This window comes from Dicentrarchus labrax, unplaced genomic scaffold (genome assembly GCF_905237075.1).
Source record: "Dicentrarchus labrax unplaced genomic scaffold, dlabrax2021, whole genome shotgun sequence".
Lineage (NCBI taxonomy): Eukaryota > Metazoa > Chordata > Actinopteri > Moronidae > Dicentrarchus > Dicentrarchus labrax.
In genome coordinates, this window is record NW_026136707.1 from 5,765,865 (window position 1) to 5,790,138 (window position 24,274).

At 37.1% G+C, this 24,274-nt stretch overlaps 1 protein-coding gene and 1 long non-coding RNA gene across 2 annotated transcripts in view; both read left to right on the top strand.

Moving 5' to 3' along the window:
• LOC127367310 (sialoadhesin-like) overlaps positions 1-21,732 on the top strand; it is a 104,460-nt gene extending 82,728 nt beyond the window's left edge. Inside the window, exons 19-27 of the mRNA XM_051407064.1 lie at positions 224-335; positions 12,760-12,911; positions 17,699-17,962; positions 18,201-18,515; positions 18,997-19,078; positions 19,631-19,733; positions 19,815-19,910; positions 19,976-20,170; positions 21,676-21,732. Of these exons, the coding sequence (XP_051263024.1) occupies positions 224-335; positions 12,760-12,911; positions 17,699-17,962; positions 18,201-18,515; positions 18,997-19,078; positions 19,631-19,733; positions 19,815-19,910; positions 19,976-20,170; positions 21,676-21,732 (1,376 nt within the window). The remainder of the gene's footprint in view (positions 1-223; positions 336-12,759; positions 12,912-17,698; positions 17,963-18,200; positions 18,516-18,996; positions 19,079-19,630; positions 19,734-19,814; positions 19,911-19,975; positions 20,171-21,675) is intronic.
• On the top strand, positions 6,362-8,082 carry LOC127367051 (uncharacterized). Its single transcript, XR_007885431.1, has 2 exons — positions 6,362-6,422; positions 6,969-8,082. It is a non-coding gene; the product is annotated as an uncharacterized LOC127367051 (long non-coding RNA).
• Positions 21,733-24,274: the final 2,542 nt, after the last annotated feature.

Sequence of the window (24,274 nt, forward strand, 5' to 3'; positions counted from 1 at the left end):
TTAACTTGTTGAGTAGTGAAGATGGGAAATACTAGTGACCATGTTGTATTATTCAGGTATTTGCACTCCAGGGTCATCAGTTACAAAAAAGTGTCGGCACTATAACTTTATAAGAAAATCGTAACATTTTCTCACTTTATTATTTCATAACAAATATTAGATCAAATTTCACCCATAAAAAATACAAATAATGTTTCCATAAATGTTATCATTTCTTTTTCAGATTCACCCAAACACACCACAGTGTCAGTCAGTCCCTCTGGTCCAGTACCAGAAGACAGCACTGTGACTCTGACATGCAGTAGTACTGCCAACCCAGCAGTAAGGAACTACACCTGGTACAGAGCTGATGGAGGCCAGGAGACTTTTATTGGGACCGGACGTGTTTTAAACATTAAAGCTTCTGAAGTCAGTGGTCCTTTTTTCTGCAAGGCTGAAAATGATCTTGGAGCTGGACGATCCCACATCAGTCAAATAGACGTTCTGTGTAAGTATTGCATGAGTAAAACCCAGGCACAATTCAGTTTATCTAAAGATTCTATTTAGTCATTCATTCATTATCTTTATTTTATTTTGTAATTTTTTTCCCCCAAAGCTCCCTGGTAGCTCACCAGCGTGCCCCATAAGAATATCATTTAATATAATTATTGATACAATGTCTTCAGTAAGATGTTAACAAAATGTCTTAATTGATGCAATAAATAAGCAGGTCAGATTTAGAGTTTTGTGAAAAACAAAACAAAAAATGATAATGAACATTTTTTACTCTAAACACACAAATCTCACCACATGTGGTCAGCAGGCTCTCGTCTCATTGATATTATCCTCATTTTGGTGATAGGAGTTCAGTTGGAAACAATATTAAACCTCATGAGATATAGTTTTTAGTCCCATTCATAGTAATTAGACTCTTTCACAGTTTTCCAACTACAGTACTCCTTCAGTTACTTAAACAAATTGAAGCCAGTGATTCAGTGTATCGACAGCTCTTTAACACCTTCAAATCTTCCACCTTTTACAGGTTATTGATATTATTTAACTTTTAGATCCAGCAATATAAAAGTGTTGCGTAAACTGTTCAACGGCTCTTCAATTATTCCACATCATTGAAAGAATTTCAAAACCAGTAATTCAGCCTAGCGTAGGCCGTTCAGCAGTCTGCATTCACACACATTCTCTAGTTATATGAGAGGTTGTACGTTACATCTAAGAGGTGTCTCTAATATTTAGTCTAGTAATAGTATGAGGCAAGATTAGAACCGTGACCGTCACTGTTCAAATATGGTCTTTTGTGTCCGATGTAAATAACCTCTTTGTTCTTTCTTGTTCCATCCACTGACTCTGGGTAATAACCAATTCCCAGTCAATGCTCTGATGTTTCTAACTGGTTTAAATAATTATATATATATATATTTTTACAATTTATTGACTTCATTTGGCTCCCTTTAGTTACCACAGGCCCTCATCAGTATAGAAGTCAATTCTTTGATAAAATCAGGCAAATACACTAACAGATAACTAAATATGTCATTAGTTAACCCACTTGTAAAACTAACCTAACCCTGGGTTAATATGGCTACAAACAATTCCTTTATTCCTGTGGTAACAAGACACACAAATGAGCACAGAAAAGACCCTCAATGTGGAAAATGATTGACTTTGCATTAAGTTTGTCTTCACTTGCAACTTACAGTTATTGTGATATCAGTACATCTTGTCATTTATTTTTGCAAACTTGATTAAACATGACTATTACAAGCTTGACTCAGACATGTGACAGCAGAGGGAGTCAACACACACAAATGTCCAAAGCCAAAATAATTTATAGGAAAATAAGAGTTAGGATGTATGTGTGACTAAACTAAGAAGGCGTGGATTTTATTTTATACCTTTGACCCCTCCCAGTAAAGGAAGCCACATGGGCTGTCACAAACTTCATTCTTAACTTGTCTGTCTTCTCTACATTCATTACAGTTGCTCCACAGATCCTGCCCTCATTTTATTGCATCAAAACTGCAGACCAGCTCAACTGTTCCTGTGAGACTGTGGGAAAACCTTCTCCCTCTTTACAGTGGTATTTGGATGGTTTACCTGTCAATCACTCTGACAAGTTTGCAATCAGCAATGAGCTTCTAAATGAGACAAGGCTGAAGATAATCATCACTGTGAATCAACCACAGGAGAGGGATCTTTCCACTTTGCTCTGCCGCAGCTCCAACTCTCTGGGATCTGCAAGTCAACCTTTTTATGTTCTTCAAACATCTGCAGAAAGTCAAGGTTTGTCATATAGTACTATTGATTAGTTGGAAATGATCAGGATTTCTTCACCTTTTATTTCATTCGTTTATTTAGTGACAAGGTTTTTCTTTTATAATAATAAAAGTAGTGATGCACTGTAACCAGTCCCCAACCAGGATGATTGAGCCACTGTTGCATCAATGACAGGGATATGATATGTGAAGTGTTATTGTTGTTTCTTGTGACAGGTCTTCAGCAACATTGTGGACAGTACTGTGGAATTCTTCTATTGGCTGTTGCTGGTGTCTCTCTCAGTGTGAACGTCTTGTACACAATCTACGTGGTGTTCCTTTGGTATGTATGTCATTACAGTGGATTATATTTTTATAAAAGCTCTGCTGATGAATAGCAATGTTGTTTTCAGAAAATATTGAATATATACTTTTATTTTTCTTTCTCCTCAAAGTAAAAGAAGAAAGAGTGTGAAGCCAAAAGAAGAGGAGATGACTTACATGTCTTTGGATCGTAGAGACACATCTCCAGAGTATGATGTCATTGCCCAAACTCCAAAATGACTCCCTCTACTTCCACTGATGATGAGCTTGATGATTATCACATAACATTGCTTAATGATTTATTGTATATCTTATACTGAGGCAAAAGCTCATCCTTCATCACCTTGCTCTCTCTTGCAGTGCCTTAAACTTCCACTTAGTGATATCAGTGTTTATGTATCAATTATCTAACATTGAACAACTATACAATGTAATGTAAATAAATACTTTCTATATGAATCTTCAAATGCTCGCTTTTGTAGAAATGTTTTAAACTTCAACAGAAAGGTTATTGATTATGCTATATGGTCATTTTTAGGTACTGAGGTTTTCATGTTTGTTGGTATACATATGTATGGTATACATACTGTTGTGTCTCGTCAAGTGTGTTAATTTTAGTCATGTTCATGTTTAGTGTTTCATATTTAGTCCTTCCTGTTTTATTTTGTACTCACCTTTTCCCTCACATTTCAGACCCTGACTTCTTCCCTTTGTGTGATTTTCCCTTCTTTGTAATTTTCTGCCCCGCCCCTGATTGTTTTCACCTGTTTTCACTTACACCTGGTATAAATAGTCCTTGTCTCCCTTTGTCTTTGTCAGTTTGTCTTGTTCAGATTGTGAAAAGTATTGTCATGTGTTCCAGCCAGAGTTTTTTCATGTTTCGATTAAGGTTTGTTTGAAGTTTTTATCCTTGTTGTGAGCACCTTTTGTTTTCTTCTTTTTTCAACAATAAATAAACAATAAATACCCCTTTTGTACATCTTCATCAGTCCCTGAGTCGTGCGTTTGAGTCCACCAGAATTGTGTCTTAGGTCGTGACACGTACATGTTTTTCTCATGAATAAGAGGACAGGATTTACAGGACTGGATCGAAGAGATAGTCTCAGAAACAGACGGTGTCAGCATCCACTGAGTGCTTTGTTGATTGTTTGACAATGACACTGAAATATTTCTCAACAAAATATTAGACCATTGTTCATTTCCTGTTTGTTCCCTGTTCCAAAGAGTAATTGTCTTTTAAAGCATGACCACAATTGTTAAATAACTTCAACCATACATTTGTTTTTTGTAATTTGTGATTTTAAACTGTTTCAGAAGGCTCAGACAAATGTTGTCTACCCGTCGATAGTGGACTTGTTGTAATACTATTTTGAATATCAACTAGAATTATCAGTGTGTCTGAACCCCTATTTGCTACAATAGGTGAGTACAATAACATGAGCACAATGTAATGTAAATAGCACTGTAGAGATAGTAGCTTTGAAGGGGTTATACTGCTTAATTATTGGTGAAACTGGATCACAGAGGTATTCACTTAACTTTGTGCTCATTTGAGTGTGTGGTGGTTTTATTTTGCACTCTGAACTGAATGAACATTCAATATGACATTCAATAAAAAAAGGTTCATACATACTGAACTGAACTCGACTCAATTAGATGATAAAATGTCTGTGTGCATATGACTGTGTTTGCCTTCCTTATCTGACGTGTGACGGTTAAAAAACATTTCTTGAAACAATTACAATTAAATATTTATTCATAAACTTATTTATAATAATTTCTAAGCTATATATGTTTCCCATAGTAAGTAAGAAAAAGTACACTTCATTGTTACATGAATCTGCACTTTTGTGACTTCCTCATTTTAAAGTTAATTCTTGCATTCTGTTGGAAACAGCAGCACAACTTTGAAGGAACTTCACTTCTCTATACATCTTTGCTCTGTCTACCTGGAAGACCTGAAGACAATGTAAGTCATCATAACTTCTACATGACACATATTACATAAGCAACATTTTTTTAAATGTACTATAAAATTAAAAAAATATAAACATGAGGTTACTTTGCTCTCAACAATTACAGTACAAAATTTCAAAGGTAGAAAAAAGAAAAGACAGAAATATGTGAAAGGTGGCAAAATCGTCCGATTGTGGTTTAAGAATGTTGAAACTAATTCTCTCAAATAAATTGTAACTTTGTAAATAAACTGAAAAAAAAAGACATAGTATGTTTGTCATTTTTTTCCTTTCACAAAACAGCATAGCTTCCTGTTTTTCATTTTTATTATCTATTAACTTTCTACGTCTTTTTTAACCAAAGCAGCATGTTGTAGCACTGAACTGAATGTTACAAAGGGTGGGTATTGATTAGACCTTGATTGAAGTATTGATTAATTTAACTGTTTAATTATAGTTTTTAAAGGAATGCAGTTATACGTCCCCTTATTCCTCTACGAATGATAAATAGCTGTGCTGTGTCACCGTGACCTCATGAAATGAAGAAACAGATCCGGATTGCAAAACGTTTCTTTGTCTGCAACCTCCACAAATATTAAATTAAATACTGGCTTCCAGGTGAACCCTACTGTAAAAATTAATGAGGGATGAAATGTACTAAAGATGTGAATTGTTCCATGTGTAATCTCCAGAGTTTCTGCCTCTCCTGACACACAAAGATGGCTGCAGCTCTGACTCTCCTTCTCATTGGCTGTCTGCTGCAGAGTGAGTTAAAGTTCATTCATATTTGGATCAATGACTATAAAACTATTAAAACCTATATCGACGCACTGCTAGTTAAGCATTCACACCACAGAACAGCAGTATCTATAATACATGGTGCACTAAATACATTTGATGGGTGAACAATTTTATTTATCTCGAAAAAATCTTTACAGTCTTCATTTTGGATTATTTTGTGAATAAAGGTATAGCGCTAAGATTCTAGCACGGAAACCAAACAGTCAAATTTCCTTCTTATTGTGAAGTAGTATTCACTTTTTCTCATTCACAGGTTTGTGTCTTGTGTTTCAGGTGTCCACTGTGGAGAGTTTAAGGTCACTACGCCGCAGACTATAGAGGTTCTGAGGGGATCCTGTGTGACCATCCCCTGCTCCTTTGATATAAAGGACGGATTTGGATCAGACTTAGATAGAACATGTAAAGCAATGTGGAAAAATGAACAAAGGACTGTTGTGTTTAACAGCAGTAATCCACAATCGTCTACAATAAAAGGAAATTTGACAGGAGACTTAACAAAAAGAGACTGCACCACAACCCTGAACAACATGCAACCTGAACACAGCAACAAATATTATCTCAAAGTGGAATGTGACAATCGCCTGAAATTTAATTTTAATCAACAAAAGTTGGACATTTCAGTAAAAAGTAAGGTTTTAAAGTCCATTTAGTTACACTTCAGTTGTTTATTTTTGTAGAACTGCTTTGACCTTGTTCTCCATTAATTGCACTTTTCATATAGTATATAAAATGGAGAAGAATTACATTTTTACTGACTGGTCAAAATGTACCTTCCCACCAGATGATCCTCCCAGACCGACTCTGACTCCGTCCACACTGGAGGTGGAGGAGGGAACCTCAGTGAGTTTGAAGTGCTCTGCTCCAGCTCCCTGTCTGTCTCATCCTCCAACTCTGACATGGACCCCCAGCCTGGGTCACAGTCAGGAGACACTGGAGGAGAATCAGGACAAAACTAAAGTCAAGGCCTCTGTTTTGACCTTCACTGCTTCTCACCTCCATCACAGACAGGAAATCTCCTTTACTGCCGTCTACAACAAACAAGATGGCAGCACTGAGTCATCTGCTAGCACAAGTTTAACAGCTGATATTTCATGTGAGTTGTACTTAACCATTAGTCGATCAACAGAAAAATAGTTCTCAACAATGCTATGGTAAGCGTACTGACTCATTTCCGGTTTACTTCCTGCTCTGTGTACACTGTTTGGTGCTGTAGCTCTGTCAGTGAACACTAAATATAAATTTGTTTTTCTCGTTACAGCGGTTATTTTCCCGCTTAAACATTTAAACGTAGACTATTTCTAACTAAACACTCGGAGTTACTACTTCTTTTAGCGACTTTTTCATACATTCTAGCTTCATTAGCATTAGCAGTTAGCTATGGCCTCTCCACTATCCTGCTCAGTGTGTGTTGAGGAATCTCTGTATTTCAAAAACTCATTCCTCGCGTGTTCTTTTAATGAAGCGATAGGGAGAAGATTTAGTTTACTCAATAATCAGCTTTATTCTTAACACCAGTAGAATGTGCAAAGTTTACAGAGCTCTGGGTTCAACTACAGTTAACATGACATGCACAAGGTCTGCCAGTTCACGAAGTCTGAGCCACCTCTTGTTTCTAACATCAGTTCTTATATTTTTGCAGATAACACACATAGCACAAGATGGTATAATCTCCACCCCTTGTCCTCTTGGTATCTTGTCTCCAACGATGGTGTTGATGGGGTAGCCAAAACCTGAGTTGTTTTTCACGACTGGAAGGAGTCCGTCCTGTGTTCTATCATTGTTTTTACGAGCTCCTGATACTGACCTCGGAGGCCGTGTTTGCCGCTATCTCTCCCAAAGAATGTCATGTTATATCTGCAACTACCCACACTCTTCTCCCTTATACTGTGCCTGCTATTCATATTTATTAGTAAGTTATAATTCTATAACACATCATACAAACATCTAATATTCATTACTTTATTTCTGTTATTAGTATTCCCTTAACAGCCCTTTATCAATGTAAGCATAATCAATGTAAGCACAAGAAAACATATTTCTATTCTAGTTAATAATCATACAGGTAAATATATAGAGTATAAATCACAGAATATCGCAACATGTGTCAGATGTTGGTTAGTTATTCCTCTGCCTCCTTTAATGATAATGGTTCTTTTATTAACTGTAGTTTATTTACTGCGCTGGAGGCGAGGCTTAGTGAGTTAGAGGAACGGCACCGCACCACGGAGATATCTTTAGCCGCTATAGTTAGCCAGCCCCCAGTAGCCGGTGCGGCCCAACGAAGGTAGCTTCTGCTAGCCGTCCTCCGGTAGTTCCCCCGGTAGATCCTCCGGTAGATCCTGAGCAGCCGGGAAGACAGGGAGGCTGGGTGACTGAATGAAAGAAGAATAAAACGCTGAAGCCCACAGTTCACCACCAACCCATTCATGTTTCTGCTACATTGTCCCCACTCAGCGACACACCCGCTGAGGAACCAACTCTGGTTATTGGCAGCTCCATAGTCAGAAACGTGAAGTTAGTGAAGCCATAGTTAAATGTATCCCTGGGGCCAGAGCGGGCGACATTGAATCCTATTTAAAATAGACTGTGTCTGTCCCCCGACCACCTAAATTATTTAAAGAAATACAAACAAGAGGAGTTCAACATAAAAACCTAATAAAAATTAAATCTCCTCAGTAGCACAAAATAAATGAATGAAATGTGGACTGTTAAATATCAGGTCTCTGTCTTCAAAAGCTGTTTTAGTGAATGAATTCATATCAGATTATGATATTGATTTACTTTGTCTTACTGAGACCTGGTTGTCCCACGAGGAGTATGTTAGCCTAAATGAATCCACCCCCAGTCATATTAATACTCACATTCCTCGAGGCACCGGCTGATAATTCATTTGAAAGCCTTGTTCTTAGTCTTTTCACCCAAACTGGAAAACACTGCAGCCAGTTCTATTTGTTATAGTGTACCGCGCTCCTGGACCGTACTCTGATTTTATTTCTGAATTCTCCGATTTTTTATCAAGTTTAGTCGTTAAATCAGATAAAGTAATTATTGTAGGTGATTTTAATATCCATGTGGATGTTAACAATGACAGCCTTAGTAATGCATTTATATCATTAATAGACTCAATTGGCTTCTGTCAGAGTGTAAATAAACCAACTCATTGTTTTAATCACACTCTTGACCTTGTTCTATCATATGGCATTGATATTGAACATTAAATAGTCTTCCCACATAATCCTTTCCTATCTGACCATTATTTAATAACTTTTGAATTCATATTATTAGATTATAAGCCATTACGCAAAACTTCCTACAGCAGATGTCTATCTGGCAGTGCTGTAGCTAAATTTAAGGAGGAGATTCCTTCAGTGTTTAATTCAATGCCATGTCTGAATTTAACAGAGTCCTATAACGACTTTAGTCCCTCTGAAATTGATAATCTTGTCGATAGTGCTTTAGGCTCACTACGATCAACATTAGACTCTATCGCTCCTATAAAAAGGAAATTATTAAAACATAGGAAACGAGCACCGTGGTACAACCACCAAACCCGCCAGTTAAAGCAAATAGCTAGGGAATCTGAAAGGAAATGGCACTCTTCCAAATTATCAGTTATTATCACTCAATTTGGCAAGATAATCTTAAAATTTAACCCTGTACTGTAGCACTGTAGCCAGGCTGACAGAGAGCCACAACTATATTGAGCCACATATCCCCATAACCTTAAGTAGCAATGACTTCATGAGCTTCTTTTATAATAAAATTATTACTATTAGAGAGAAAATTAATCACCAACTGCCATCAACAGTTATCAGTGGCTCTCCAAGTTCAGGGATTTTTACTAATGTAAACTTAGATATATATTTAGACTGTTTTTCTGCTATCGATCTTCATCAGTTAACTTTAATAATTTCTTCATCGAAGCCATCAACCTGTCTATTAAACCCGATCCCAACTAGGCTGGCTGCTTAAAGAAGTTGTTCCCTTAATTGGCACTTCTTTACTGGATATGATTAATCTTTCTTTATTATCAGGATATGTACCACAGTCCTTTAAAGTAGCTGTAATTAAACCCCTTCTTAAAAAGCCCACTCTTGACCTAGGGGTTTTAGCCAACTATAGACCGATTTCTAACCTCCCCTTCCTCTCTAAGATTCTGGAGAAGGTAGTCGTCAAAGAGTTGCGTGACTTTCTACATAACAATAGTTTATTTGAGGATTTTCAGTCAGGATTTAGAGTTCTTCATAGCACAGAGACAGCTCTGGTTAAAGTTAAAAATGACCTTCTGATTGCTTCTGACAATGATGTCTCTGTATTTGTATTATTAGATCTTAGTGCTGCATTTGACACCATTGACCATAATATTCTTTTACAGAGACTTGAGCTTGATGCTCAAGGCATTAAAGGAACCGCACTAAGCTGGTTTAAGTCATATTTATCAGATCGTTCGCATTATGTACATGTTAACGATGAATCTTCAATAAATACTACAGTCAGTCATGGAGTTCCACAAGGTTCTGTACTTGGACCAATACTATTTACTTTATATATGCTCCCTTTAGGCAACATTATTAGGAATCACTCCATTAACTTTCACTGTTATGCAGATGCTATCGATCAAGCCCGATGAAATTAATCAATTATCTAAATTACAAACATGTCTTAAGGACATAAAATCCTGGATGAGCAGCAATTTTCTGATGTTAATCTCAGAAAAAAACGAAATTCTTGTTCTTGGCCCCAAAAACCTTAGGGACTCACTGTCTAAAGATATAGTTACTCTAGATGGCATTACCTTGGCCTCTAGCACCACTATCAGGAATCTTGGAGTTATCTTTGATCAGGATTTGTCATTTAACTCCCACATAAAGCAAACCTCCAGGACTGCCTTGTTTAATTTACGTAATATTACAAAAAATTAGACACATACTATCACAGACAGATGCAGAAAAAGTAATCCATGCATTTGTTACTTCAAGGCTGGATTACTGCAACTCTTTATTATTAGGTTGCACCAATAAGTCCATTAAAATGCTCCAATTAATTCAGAACCCTGCAGCACGAGTACCGACAGGAACTAGGAAAAGAGATCACATCTCTCCTGTACTAGCTTCTCTGCACTGGCTCCCTGTAAAATGTAGAATAGAATTTCAAATCCTCCTCCCCACCTATAAAGCTCTTCATGGTCAGGCCCCTTCATATCTTAATGAGCTCATAGTACCCTATTACCCCACTAGAACACTACGTTCTCTGAATGCTGGGCTACTTTCCTATAGGCCAGAGCCTTCAGTTACCAAGCTCCTCTCCTGTGGAACCAGCTTCCAGTTGTGGTTCGCGAGGCAGACACCCTCACCACATTCAAGAGTAGGCTTAAGACGATCAGGTGAGCCCTGAACCATCCCTTAGTTATGCTACTATAGGCCTAGACTATCAAGGGGATTTCCCATGGTGCACTGAGCTCCTCTCATCGTCTCTCTTTCTGCATTCATGTTCCATTAATGCATGTTACTAACTTCACTTCTTCCCCGGAGTTCTTGTGCTTTCTCGTCTCGCAGGTTCTTATGGATTCTGGTGGAGCCTCCTGCCATGGTCCTGCTAGATTGCCATTACCAATACTGTTGTTACTGTGCGTCTGTCTGTCTGTCTGTCTGTCTGTCTCTCTCTTTCACCCCAACTGGTCGAGACAGACGACCACCCACCTAGAGCTGAAGGATCTGTCCTAGGTTTCTGCCTTTTAACAGGCAGTTTTTCCTTGCCCTTGTCGCCAAGTGCTTGCTCATGGTGGTACTGTTGGGTCTCTGTAATTAATGTTATAAAGAGTTCGGTCTAGACCTGCTCTATTTGAAAAGTGTCCTGAGATAACTTCTGTTATGAATTGGCGCTATACAAATAAAATTGAATTGAATAGAATTGATCAATGTTGACAGGTGATTAATCATTCATGTTTTTTTTTTTTTTTTCAAAAAGACATGTAAACAAGTAAAAGTTCCCTGTTCTCAAAATATGAGGACTTGCTCAATTCTGTTTTATTCCATTGTAAATTGATTTTCTGAGAACAGTTTTTTTGGAAGACACGTAACACATTAACTGTAATGGATATTATTTTTTACAGATTTCCAACATTTTACAGACTCAACGATTAATGATTAATGATCGATTGTAAAAGTATCGAAAGACTAACTGAAAATTGAAAATAATCATTAGTTGCAGCTTGCTAGTTTAAATGTGACATCTATTACTTTGGAAAACAGCAGTCTCCATGCAATGCTTATGCATTACAATTAAGAAATTAATTCATATAGGCTTCAAAACAGTCCAATAAGTGGGTGGAAGTATAGAAACAGAAATATTGCCAGCTGCTGTTGTTGATAACTAACAAGCTTTATCCTTTGTTGATGAATCAAAGTGGAGTTGGTAGGATCCTCCTCACAAAAGTAAAAAAACATTTTTTTTATCTGGAATGCATTTAACCTAAAAGGATGCGCATAAAACATGACACATGACTTTATTTCATTCCAAATATCAGATTACATACCACCTATGAATGACACTAATTATTATTTTTTCAGATTTACCCAAACACACCACAGTGTCAGTCAGTCCCTCTGGTCCAGTACCAGAAGACAGCACTGTGACTCTGACATGCAGTAGTACTGCCAACCCAGCAGTAAGGAACTACACCTGGTACAGAGCTGATGGAGGCCAGGAGACTTTTATTGGGACCGGACGTGTTTTAAACATTAAAGCTTCTGAAGTCAGTGGTCCTTTTTTCTGCAAGGCTGAAAATGATCTTGGAGCTGGACGATCCAACATCAGTCAAATAGACGTTCAGTGTAAGTATCAAATTTCAAACTTAAAATGCTCTATATACTCTGATAGGTCTAGCTGTATGCAGTACACTGATTTGCATATAATAATATGTTTTCATTAATTGGCTAATTTAGATATTTAAGGTATGTTTAGGATTGTAAAATGTCCAACTTTAGCACCACTGTGTTGTTATCAAAAAATTTATTTTTGCATTCCACCTTACTAGTTAATACTTTTCAGTCTCCAATATCACACACATGCTAATACAAGCTAGTCAATCATTTAATGGTGTCTCCCCTCTTTAACTTGTTAAGTACTAGTGATAGGAAATACTAGTGACCTTGTTGTATTATTCAGGTATTTGCACTCCAGGGTCATCATTTACAAAAACGGTGTCGGCACTATAACTTTAGAAGAAAATAGTGACATAATCTCACTTTATTATTTCATGACTTCATGAATATAATATCAAATTACACCCATTAAAAAAAAATCATTTATGTTTCAGATTCACCCAAACATACCACAGTGTCAGTCAGTCCCTCTGGTCCAGTAACAGAAGACAGCACTGTGACTCTGACATGCAGTAGTACTGCCAACCCAGCACTAAGGAACTACACCTGGTACAGAGCTGATGGAGGCCAGGAGACTTTTATTGGGACCGGACGTGTTTTAAACATTAAAGCTTCTGAAGTCAGTGGTCCTTTTTTCTGCAAGGCTGAAAATGATCTTGGAGCTGGACAATCCAACATCAGTCAAATAGACGTTCAGTGTGAGTACAACTGTTTTTCGTTACCTAAACCCAGGCAACATTTTATGAATCAATTTCTTACTGCAGAGTAAATGTGACATTGTGTCTATAAATTTATTTATAATCATGGGCCATGGTGTCTTACCTTGAGTGTTTGCACCATATTAAGGCCTTACCACAGCTCTTTGCATTATGATAGTCTTCAATTACAACTTCCAACCGTTCTTTTGATATCAGTATCTTGATATTAATTGTATTTATTTTTAAAATGACTGTTACAAGCGTGCCTCAGGCGTGTGACCACATAGGAAGTCAAAACACACATAAAGGTCGAAAGCCAAATTAATTTATAAGAAAATTCTATGACAGTCAGCAATTTTATGAGCTTCAAACATCTGCAGAAAGTCACGGTTTGTCATAGTTAATACAAGTACTATTAATTAGTTGGAAACTATTAGGATTTCTTGACATTTTATTTTATTAATTTATTTATTTAGCTTACAACTGCCCATATGCATATTGTAAGGATATGATATGTAGAGAATTATTGTTGTTTCTTGTGACAGGTCTTGAGCAACATTGTGGACCGTACAGTGGAATTCTTCTCTTGGCTGTTGCCGGTGTCTCTCTCAGTGTCAACGTCTTGTACACAATCTACGTGGTGTTCCTTTGGTATGTATGTTATTACAGTGGATTATATATTTTTATAAAAGCTCTGCTGATGAATAGCACTGCTGTTTTTAGAAAATATTGAATATATATTTCTATTTTTCTTTCTCCTCAAAGGAAAGGAAGAAAGAGTGTGAAGCCAAAAGAAGAGGACATGACTTACATGTCTTTGGATCGTAGAGACACATCTCCAGAGTATGATGTCATTGCCCAAACTCCAAGATGACTCCCTCTACTTCCACTGATGATGAGCTTGATGATTATCACATAACATTGCTTAATGATTTATTGTATATCTTATACTGAGGCAAAAGCTCATCCTTCATCACCTTGCTCTCTCCTGTAGTGCCTTAAACTTCCACTTAGTGATATCAGTGTTCATGTATCAATTATCTAACATTGAACAACTATACAATGTAATGTAAATAAATACTTTCTATATGAATCTTCGAATGCTCGCTTTTGTAGAAATGTTTTAAACTTCAACAGAAAGGTTATTTTTTAGGTACTGAGGTTTTCATGTTTGTTGGTATACATATGTATGGTATACATACTGTTGTGTCTCGTCAAGTGTGTTAATTTTAGTCATGTTCATGTTTAGTGTTTCATATTTAGTCCTTCCTGTTTTATTTTGTACTCACCTTTTCCCTCACATTTCAGACCCTGACTCCCTCCCTTTGTGTGATTTTCCCTTCTTTGTAATTTTCTGCCCTGCCCCTGATTGTTTTCACCTGTTTTCACTTACACCTGGTATAAATAGTCCTTGTCTCCCTTTGTCTTTTTCAGAGTTTTTTCATGTTTTGATTAAGGTTTGTGTGAGCTTTTCTTTTGCAATTTTATCCTCCTTGTGATCGCCCTTTGTTTTTCAACAATAAATAAACAATAAATACCCCTTTTGTACATCTTCGTCAGTCCCTGAGTCATGCATTTGAGTCCACCAGAATTGTGTCTTAGGTCGTGACACATACATGTCTTTCTCATGAATAAGAGGACAGGATTTACAGGACACTGGATCGAAGAGATGAGTCTCAGAAACAGACGGTGTCAACATCCACTGAGTGCTTTGTTGATTGTTTGACAATGACACTGAAATATTTCTCAACAAAATATTAGACCATTGTTCATTTCCTGTTTGTTCCCTGTTCCAAACAGTAATTGTCTTTTAAAGCATGACCACAATTGTTATATAACTTCAACCATACATTTGTTTATTGTAATTTGTAATTTTAAACTGTTTTAGAAGGCTCAGACAAATGTTGTCTACCTGTCGATAGTGGACTTGTTTGAATATCCAACTAGAATTATCAGTGTGTCTGAACCCCTATTTGCTACAATAGGTGAGTACAATAACATGAGCACAATGTAATGTAAATAGCACTGTAGAGATAGTAGCTTTGAAGGGGTTATACTGCTTAATTATTGGTGAAACTGGATCACAGAGGTATTCACTTAACTTTGTGCTCATTTGAGTGTGTGGTGGTTTTATTTTGCACTCTGTTATATGTTTGGTTGTAAATTTGTCTTTTACATACAATACATACATATAGAGACCATGTACGTTAACAACACGGCAAACGACTGCATCAGCTATCACTGAACTGAATGAACATTCAATATGACATTCAATAAGAAAAAAGGTTCATACATACTGAACTGAACTCGACTCAATTAGATGATAAAATGTCTGTGTGCATATGACTGTGTCTGCCTCCCTTATCTGACGTGTGACTGTTAAAAAACATTTCTTGAAACAATTACAATTAAATATTTATTCATAAACTTATTTATAATAATTTGTAAGCTATATATGTTTCCCATAGTAAGTAAGAAAAAGTACACTTCATTGTTACATGAATCTGCACTTTTGTGACTTCCTCATTTTAAAGTTAATTCTTGCATTCTGTTGGAAACAGCAGCACAACTTTGAAGGAACTTCACTTCTCTATACATCTTTGCTCTGTCTACCTGGAAGACCTGAAGACAATGTAAGTCATCATAACTTCTACATGACACATATTACATAAGCAACATTTTTTAAATGTACTATAAAATTCAAAAAATATAAACATGAGGTTACTTTGCTCTCAACAATTACAGTGCAAAATTTCAAAGGTAGAAAAAAGAAAAGACACTAAATATGTGAAAGGTGGCAAAATCGTCCGATTGTGGTTTAAGAATGTTGAAACTAATTCTCTCAAATAAATTGTAACTTTGTAAATAAACTGAAAAAAAAGACATAGTATGTTTGTCATTTTTTTTCCTTTCACAAAACAGCATAGCTTCCTGTTTTTCATTTTTATTATCTATTAATTTTCTACGTCTTTTTTAACCAAAGCAGCATGTTGTAGCACTGAACTGAATGTTACAAAGGGTGGGTATTGATTAGACCTTGATTGAAGTATTGATTAATTTAACTGTTCAATTATAGTTTTTAAAGGAATGCAGTTATACGTCCCCTTATTCCTCTACGAATGATAAATAGCTGTGCTGTGTCACCGTGACCTCATGAAATGAAGAAACAGATCCGGATTGCAAAACGTTTCTTTGTCTGCAACCTCCACAAATATTAAATTAAATACTGGCTTCCAGGTGAACCCTACTGTAAAAATTAATGAGGGATGAAATGTACTAAAGATGTGAATTGTTCCATGTGTAATCTCCAGAGTTTCTGCCTCTCCTGACACACAAAGATGGCTGCAGCTCTGACTCTCCTTCTCATTGGCTGTCTGCTGCAGAGTGAGTTAAAGTTCATTCATATTTGGATCAATAACTATAAAACTATTAAAACCTATATCTACACACTGTTAGTTAGGCATTCAAACCACAGAACAGCAGTATCTTTGATACATGGTGCACTAAATACATTTGATGGGTGAACAATTTTATTTATCTTGAAAAAATCTTTACAGTCTTCATTTTGGATTATTTTATGAATAAAGGTATAGCGCTAAGATTCTAGCACGGCAACCAAACAGTCAAATTTACTTCTTATTGTAAAGTAGTATTCACTTTTTCTTATTCACAGGTTTGTGTCTTGTGTTTCAGGTGTCCACTGTGGAGAGTTTAAGGTCACTATGCCGCAGACTATAGAGGTTCTGAGGGGATCCTGTGTGACCATCCCCTGCTCCTTTGATATAAAGGACGGAGTTGGATCAGACTTAGATAGAACATGTAAAGCAATGTGGAAAAATGAACAAGGGACTGTTGTGTTTGACAGCAGTAATCCACAATCGTCTACAATAAAAGGAAATTTGACAGGAGACTTAACAAAAAGAGACTGCACCACAACCCTGAACAACATGCAACCTGAACACAGCAACAAATATTACCTCAGAGTGGAATGTAACAATCGCCTGAAACAAAATTTTAATCAACAAAAGTTGGACATTTCAGTAAAAAGTAAGGTTTTAAAGTCCATTTAGTTACACTTCAGTTGGTTATTTTTGCAGAACTGCTTTGAACTTGTTCTCCATTAATTGCACTTTTCAAATAGTATATAAAATGGAGTAGAATTACATTTTTACTGACTGGTCAAAATGTACCTTCCCACCAGATGATCCTCCCAGACCGACTCTGACTCCGTCCACACTGGAGATGGAGGAGGGAACCTCAGTGAGTTTGAAGTGCTCTGCTCCAGCTCCCTGTCTGTCTCATCCTCCAACTCTGACATGGACCCCCAGCCTGGGTCACAGTCAGGAGACACTGGAGGAGAATCAGGACAAAACTAAAGTCAAGACCTCTGTTGTGAACTTCACTGCTTCTCACCTCCATCACAGACAGGAAATCTCCTGTACTGCCGTCTACAACAAACAAGATGGCAGCACTAAGTCATCTGTTAGCACAAGTTTAACAGCTGATATTTCATGTGAGTTAATTTGTTATCTGTGATATTAAGACAGATACAAATGTGTTATTTTATTGTAGTAGTTATTGTCAACAGCAACCTCCAGGTAAATACCATTTAATTATTGCTATAATTTAAACTTCACCCAATTTGACTTAACTCTTATGTTTTCTGTACATAACAGTTGCTCAAGTAGCATAATCTGCCTTTTTTATTTCATGACAAACATCAGGGCAAATTAAACCAATGAATAATACAAATAATGTTTCCATAATTGTAATCATTTCTTTTTCAGATTCACCCAAACACACCACAGTGTCAGTCAGTCCCTCTGGTCCAGTACCAGAAGACAGCAATGTGACTCTGACATGCAGTAGTACTGCCAACCCAGCAGTAAGGACCTACACCTGGTACAGAGCTGATGGAGGCCAGGAGACTTTTATTGGGACCGGACGTGTTTTAAACATTAAAGCTTCTGAAGTCAGTGGTCCTTTTTTCTGCAAGGCTGAAAATGATCTTGGAGCTGGACGATCCAACATTAGTCAAATAGAGTTTCAGTGTGAGTATCACATGATTACAACTGTTTATTTTACTGACTGAAACCCCACCTTTGCACAGAGGGCTTTTCGCTTGTTTATTCAAAGTTTATTAACATTGAATGTGTCCCATATCCAAATTGTGCCAAGTTTGACACTACACTTCCTTGGGTCCCCAGAGATACAGTCATTTTTGCTAACTTGATTAAACATGACTTTACTTGACTCTTAACTTGTCGGTCTTCTCTATATTCATTACAGTTGCTCCACAGATCCTGTTCTCCTCTGATTGCACCAAAACTGCAGACCAGCTCAACTGTTCCTGTGAGACTGTGGGAAACCCTTCTCCCATTTTAGAGTGGTATTTGGATGGGTTACCCATCAATCACTCTGACAAGTTTGCAATCAGCAATGAGCTTCTGAATGACACAGCCCTGAGGAGCTTCATCGCTGTGAATCAACCACAGGAGAGGGATCTTTCCTCTTTGCTCTGCCGCAGCTCCAACTCTCTGGGATCTGCCAGTCAACGTTTTTGTGTCTACAGCCTTGAGCCTCGAACATCTACAGAAAATCATGGTTTGTCTTTGTGCTAAATACAAGTCCTCTTGATTAGTTGGAAACTATGAGAATCTGCACAGTATATATATTTCCATTCAGTGTTTTTGTTTTTACATTTTTTATTCTGTTGTCGGCTCCCAACTGTTTCACATACTGTACATACTGTATATGTAAGTGACATGTTAGTTAGTCACACTCTTGATTTCTGCTTCTAGAATTCATATCGATAATGTCTGTAGTGCAAATATTATATATTAATCACTTAACCTATTTCTTAGATTTTTTTTATTTTTACCTCTCTTCTATGAAAGTTTTATATACTACCAATACACGATGTAACACCTTAAAACAGATTATAATTGAGTTATGTGTTTAATACACCCACAGGAAAAACCCAGGAAGCTCCATGTATGTCTTCTTCACCAAATAATCCGAATATATATGTCTAATTCTGACAAACCTCCTTAATTTTCTGTTCTGTCTCATACATAATTCTCAGGTCAAGTTACGTTGCCCGTCTTCATCGTCACAGTCGGTGCACTTACAGCAGCACTAATATGTGCTCTACTGTTTGCTTTCAGGTAGGTAACAACTAGAGAAGCCATGAAACCCTGCACAGTAAAGCTTTTGTTGTTAACTTAACTCTAGTATAAATACTGACTCTATGTAGTGTTTGTCAGAACCAGTTTAAGTTTTCAAGCTTTAACAGACAATTTCTTGTGAATACACAAAATAATGAATAGTTTATGAATTTTAAAGTATGTAAAATCCCAATGGCCAGCAAGTCCACAACCCATATATAGCATACTGTATATAACAGCGACTGTTGCTGGTGCAATCTGTGATTCATAAGGTTATTTTATTGTTAATTCTGACATTTTTTAGCACTGATTATTATGTCTCTATAGAATAGTAATGTAAGTAAGTAATGATTGGCAGCTGTATTCTATCAGTGATAACTACAGTATATTATTTAAGTCATGCCAGTTAGAGTTTGTCTAACCTAATTTTGACTTTCTCTCTGAATAAACTTCTGCATTTTGTCAACTAATACATGATTTGGCTGAAAACCAAAATGGAAGTGAACATGTCAATGTAAATTGGATGGGGTGTCCTACTTTTTTTATTTTCAGGGCTCAGAGGACTGAGCGCCATAACCCTACAAAGAGCCAGTGTACAGGTGACACCAGCACAGCTGTGATGAGTCAAGATGTTACAAGTGAAAATAGAAATAAGGTACTGACTGTTTTATAATGTGGGTATTAAAAAGGGATAATCTAGTGGAATATCTGTACCACTGATTTTTTTCCCTTTCAGGTGTCTATCACATTAGAAGAAGATATTTACATCAACACCAACATGATCAGGGGGAAGATAAACCAAATTCTCATCGAGGACATCGACAGATATCCAGTAGAAGCTCAGAGAAGCAGAATGAGGAAAGCAGTGATGTGCTTTACTCCAGTGTGATTTGGAAGAGCAAGAGCAAGAAGAAGGGAGAACGTGCTGTGGAAAGGAACCTGTCTGGTAGCTCCTATCTGGAGGAGGAGAGGTCCATGGAGGGAGGCATGAGCAGAAATTACGTGAGCAATGCACGGGAGATGGAGAGTCTATATGGCAACACTGTGATTGGAAAAGATGCAAAGAAGGCAGAGTATAGTGAATATGCCGAGGTTCAATTTAGAGACAAAAATATTGTGCATAAATAGAACTTGTTCTGTGTAACTTTTGTTTAAACTGTTTCATTTGATAATTTGACTGTCTTTTACATGTACATACATTAAAAAATGAAGTGTCATTGGGCTGTAAATCGAATTGAATTATACAATGAAGCATCGTTGTTAATGTTAATGTGATTCCACTCCATGACAATGACAATTAATGACAGTCCTATACTATCTTTAAGTTTGTATGAATGTCTCAGTAACATGTCTTATAACACCAGGAGACAGAATTTCTGAATTGTGAAATGATTTGATGAACTGTGCTATTTCTATAGCTGCAGAAGTCGACTGTGCATGTTTGATCATCTTCTCCATACATATTATTTCTTAGCCAGTCTGGAGAGTTTTCAGCAAAATGACCTGGTAAGATTTAAGATTATATTGTATTTTAAATACAGCTTAGTTAGAATAATGTCTAATTGTGATTTATAAATTGTAATAAATGTATCATAAATATCAAAGTTGGTTTAAACAATGCATTTCATTTAAAGTATCCAGATATGCTACTAATTGTGTTAGTCAATTAAAGGTCCAATGTATAACATTCAGGAGGGTCTATGGGCAGAAACGGAATATAATTCATAAGTTTTCATTTGTGTACAGTCTCCTAAAAATGTGTTACTGAGACTGCACCACAAATTTGTAAAGTTGTTTTTTGTTAATGAGACGCTTTTATCTACAAAGGGAGCAGCTCCTCTTGTTGGGAGTCAATGGTGAGCCGCCATGTTTTTACAGTAGCCCAGAACGGTCAAAAACTGGAGTTGCTTGCACTAAATCGTACACACTGGTCATTGAACTTTTTTATGATTTAGATAGATATTAGATATTAGGTCTTCATGAGAATTTCTGTGATGATTATAAGACAACTTCACAAAAGGAATTCATGCATTTCTTATACTGAGACAACAGTGTATTTAGTAATCATGGCAAAAAAACACCTCTCAGAAGACACTGACATTTCATAGAAATAACCAATCTCCTGCTCAGTGTTACAGCACATGAACATACTGCCATCTAGTGTAAGTTAATGGTTATTTCTTCCTTTGCCAGGATAGCTGGAAATGACCTCACATAGGTGGGGAAAAGCAATAAGAGAAATTCAACCAGGACTCCAAAATACTACAAACTTTGTGGATGAACTTGGATTACTTCAGGCCAACCTGGACAAGACAGAGAAGATCTGGGGTTAGCGGGAGCAGATAGACTGAGTGAATAATGCAGTCGGTGCTGAAGGGGCTACAGGTGGCAGGAGAGGTGGAGGAAGGACACCAGATACAAAGTTAGTGGAGTTACTGCAGTCATCAACAGATCTGATTAGAGGAAAATTACCAAAAGTTATGCAGTATTTTTTTTTGTGTGTGTGTCATATGTTGTCAATTGCCACTTGCGGCTACATTTTATTGTTATTATTGATTATCTTGTTGACAATTTCATGCCTGGGTTTCAGGTTTCAGGTTAACGTAACATGCATGACTTTGGACTGTAAGAGGAAACGGGAACAACTGGAGTAAACTCACCAAGACACGGGGAGAACATACAAACTGAAAACTGAGATTAATATTAAATTGATCTCTTGACTTATTTGATTTACTTACTTTAGTTTTCAAGTACAATCTGTGATTGAAAGAGCAATATAGTCATTGTTAATTATTGTCCTATTCAGACTGCTGGATGATGTTTGTTGTCAACTTCCAGTAATATGTTGTACAGTGGTATGTTTCACTTTCATTACATCCTGCATTAAGTTCTCTCTTGTGGGATAGATGGGTGTAGAAGTTGGGTATTACACCTTACAACAACAAACCCCACAACATTAAAAATCAGATACAATGAATTAGACACAGTTTCCCAGAATTAGAGAAAACACTTTGAAAACAGTGAAGATCAGAACTGATGAGGAGTAATAAAATGTTTCTTTGGCAAGCTTGGTAAAAGGTGATGCCAGCATTCTTACTTTAGAAGACAAATGTTACATTTAACAATGCGTTTTATTATTAATTTTTCAGACTCACACAAACACACCACAGTGCCAGTCAGTTACTCTGGTCCAGTACCAGGGGGCAGTAATGTGACACTGACATAGTTGTGCCAACCCAGCAGTAATGAGCCTTTAATGGGAGCCAGACAAGTTTTAAACATTCCAATGCACTAAAGCTTTTTATAACAACAGTCTTTTTTTCTGCAAGGCTGAAAATGATATTGGAGCACAACAATCCAACAACAGTCAAATACATAATCAATATAAGTCTCATATTTCAATTTGAGTAAAATCTATTTAAATATTCATTAATTTGTATATGAAATTATTGTATTTATTGTGTTGCTTTGGTTGTTTATAAGTCATTGTGTAATTTGATATACTTTGATTGTACAATTAAATATCAATTCATAAACCTATTAATAATAAGTTGTAAGCTATATACAGTGGGTACGGAAAGTATTCAGACCCCTTTAAAATGTTCACTCTTTGTTTCATTGCAGCCATTTGCTAAAATCAAAAAAGTTCATTTTATTTCTCATTATTGTACACTCAGCACCCCATCTTGACAGAAAAAAACAGAAATGTAGAAATTTTTGCAAATTTATTTAAAAGAAAAACTGAAATATCACATGGTCATAAGTATTCAGACCCTTTGCTGTGACACTCATATTTAACTCACATGCTGTCCATTTCTTCTGATCCTCCTTGAGATGGTCCTGCTCCTTCATTGGAGTCTAGCTGTGTTTAATTAAACTGATTGAACTTGATTAGGAAAGGCACACACCTGTCTATATAAGACCTTACAGCTCACAGTGCATGTCAGAGCAAATGAGAATCATGAGGTCAAAGGAACTGCCCAAGGAGCTCAGAGACAGAATTGTGGCAAGGCACAGATCTGGCCAAGGTTATAAAAGAATTTCTGCAGCACTCAAGGTTCCTAAGAGCACAGTGGCCTCCATAATCCTTAAATGGAAGGAGTTTGGGACGACCAGAACTCTTCCTAGACCTGGCCGTCCAGCCAAACTGAGCCATCGTGGGAGAAGAGCCTTGGTGAGAGAGGTAAAGAAGAACCCAAAGATCACTGTGGCTGAGCTCCAGAGATGCAGTAGGGAGATGGGAGAAAGTTCCACAAAGTCAGCTATCGCTGCAGCCCTCCACCAGTCTGGGCTTTATGGCAGAGTGTTCCGACGGAAGCCTCTCCTCAGTGCAAGACATATGAAAGCCCGCATAGAGTTTGCCAAAAAACACATGGAGGACTCCCAGACTATGAGAAATAAGATTCTCTGGTCTGATGAGACCAAGATCGAACTTTTTGGCGTTAATTCTAAGTGGTATGTATGGAGAAAACCAGGCACTGCTCATCACCTGCCCAATACAATCCCAACAGTGAAACATGGTGGTGGTGGCAGCATCAGGCTATGGGGATGTTTTTCAGCTGCAGGGACAGGACGACTGGTTGCAATCGAAGGAAAGATGAATGCGGCCAAGTACAGAGATATCCTGGAAGAAAACCTCTTCCAGAGTGCTCAGGACCTCAGACTGGGCCAAAGGTTCACCTTCCAACAAGACAATAACCCTAAGCACACAGCTAAAATAACAAAGGAGTGGCTTCGGAACAGCTCTGTGACCATTCTTGACTGGCCCAGCCAGAGCCCTGACCTAAACCCAATTGAGCATCTCTGGAGAGATCTGAAAATGGCTGTCCACCAACGTTCACCATCCAACCTGACAGAACTGGAGAGGATCTGCAAGGAAGAATGGCAGAGGATCCCCAAATCCAGGTGTGAAAAACTTGTTGCATCATTCCCAAGAAGACTCATGGCTGTAGTAGCTCAAAAGGGTGCTTCTACTCAATACTGAGCAAAGGGTCTGAATACTTATGACCATGTGATATTTCAGTTTTTCTTTTTTAATAAATTTGCAAAAATTTCTACATTTCTGTTTTTTTTTTCTGTCAAGATGGGGTGCTGAGTGTACATTAATGAGAAATAAATGAACTTTTTTGATTTTAGCAAATGGCTGCAATGAAACAAAGAGTGAAAAATGTAAAGCGGTCTGAATACTTTCCGTAC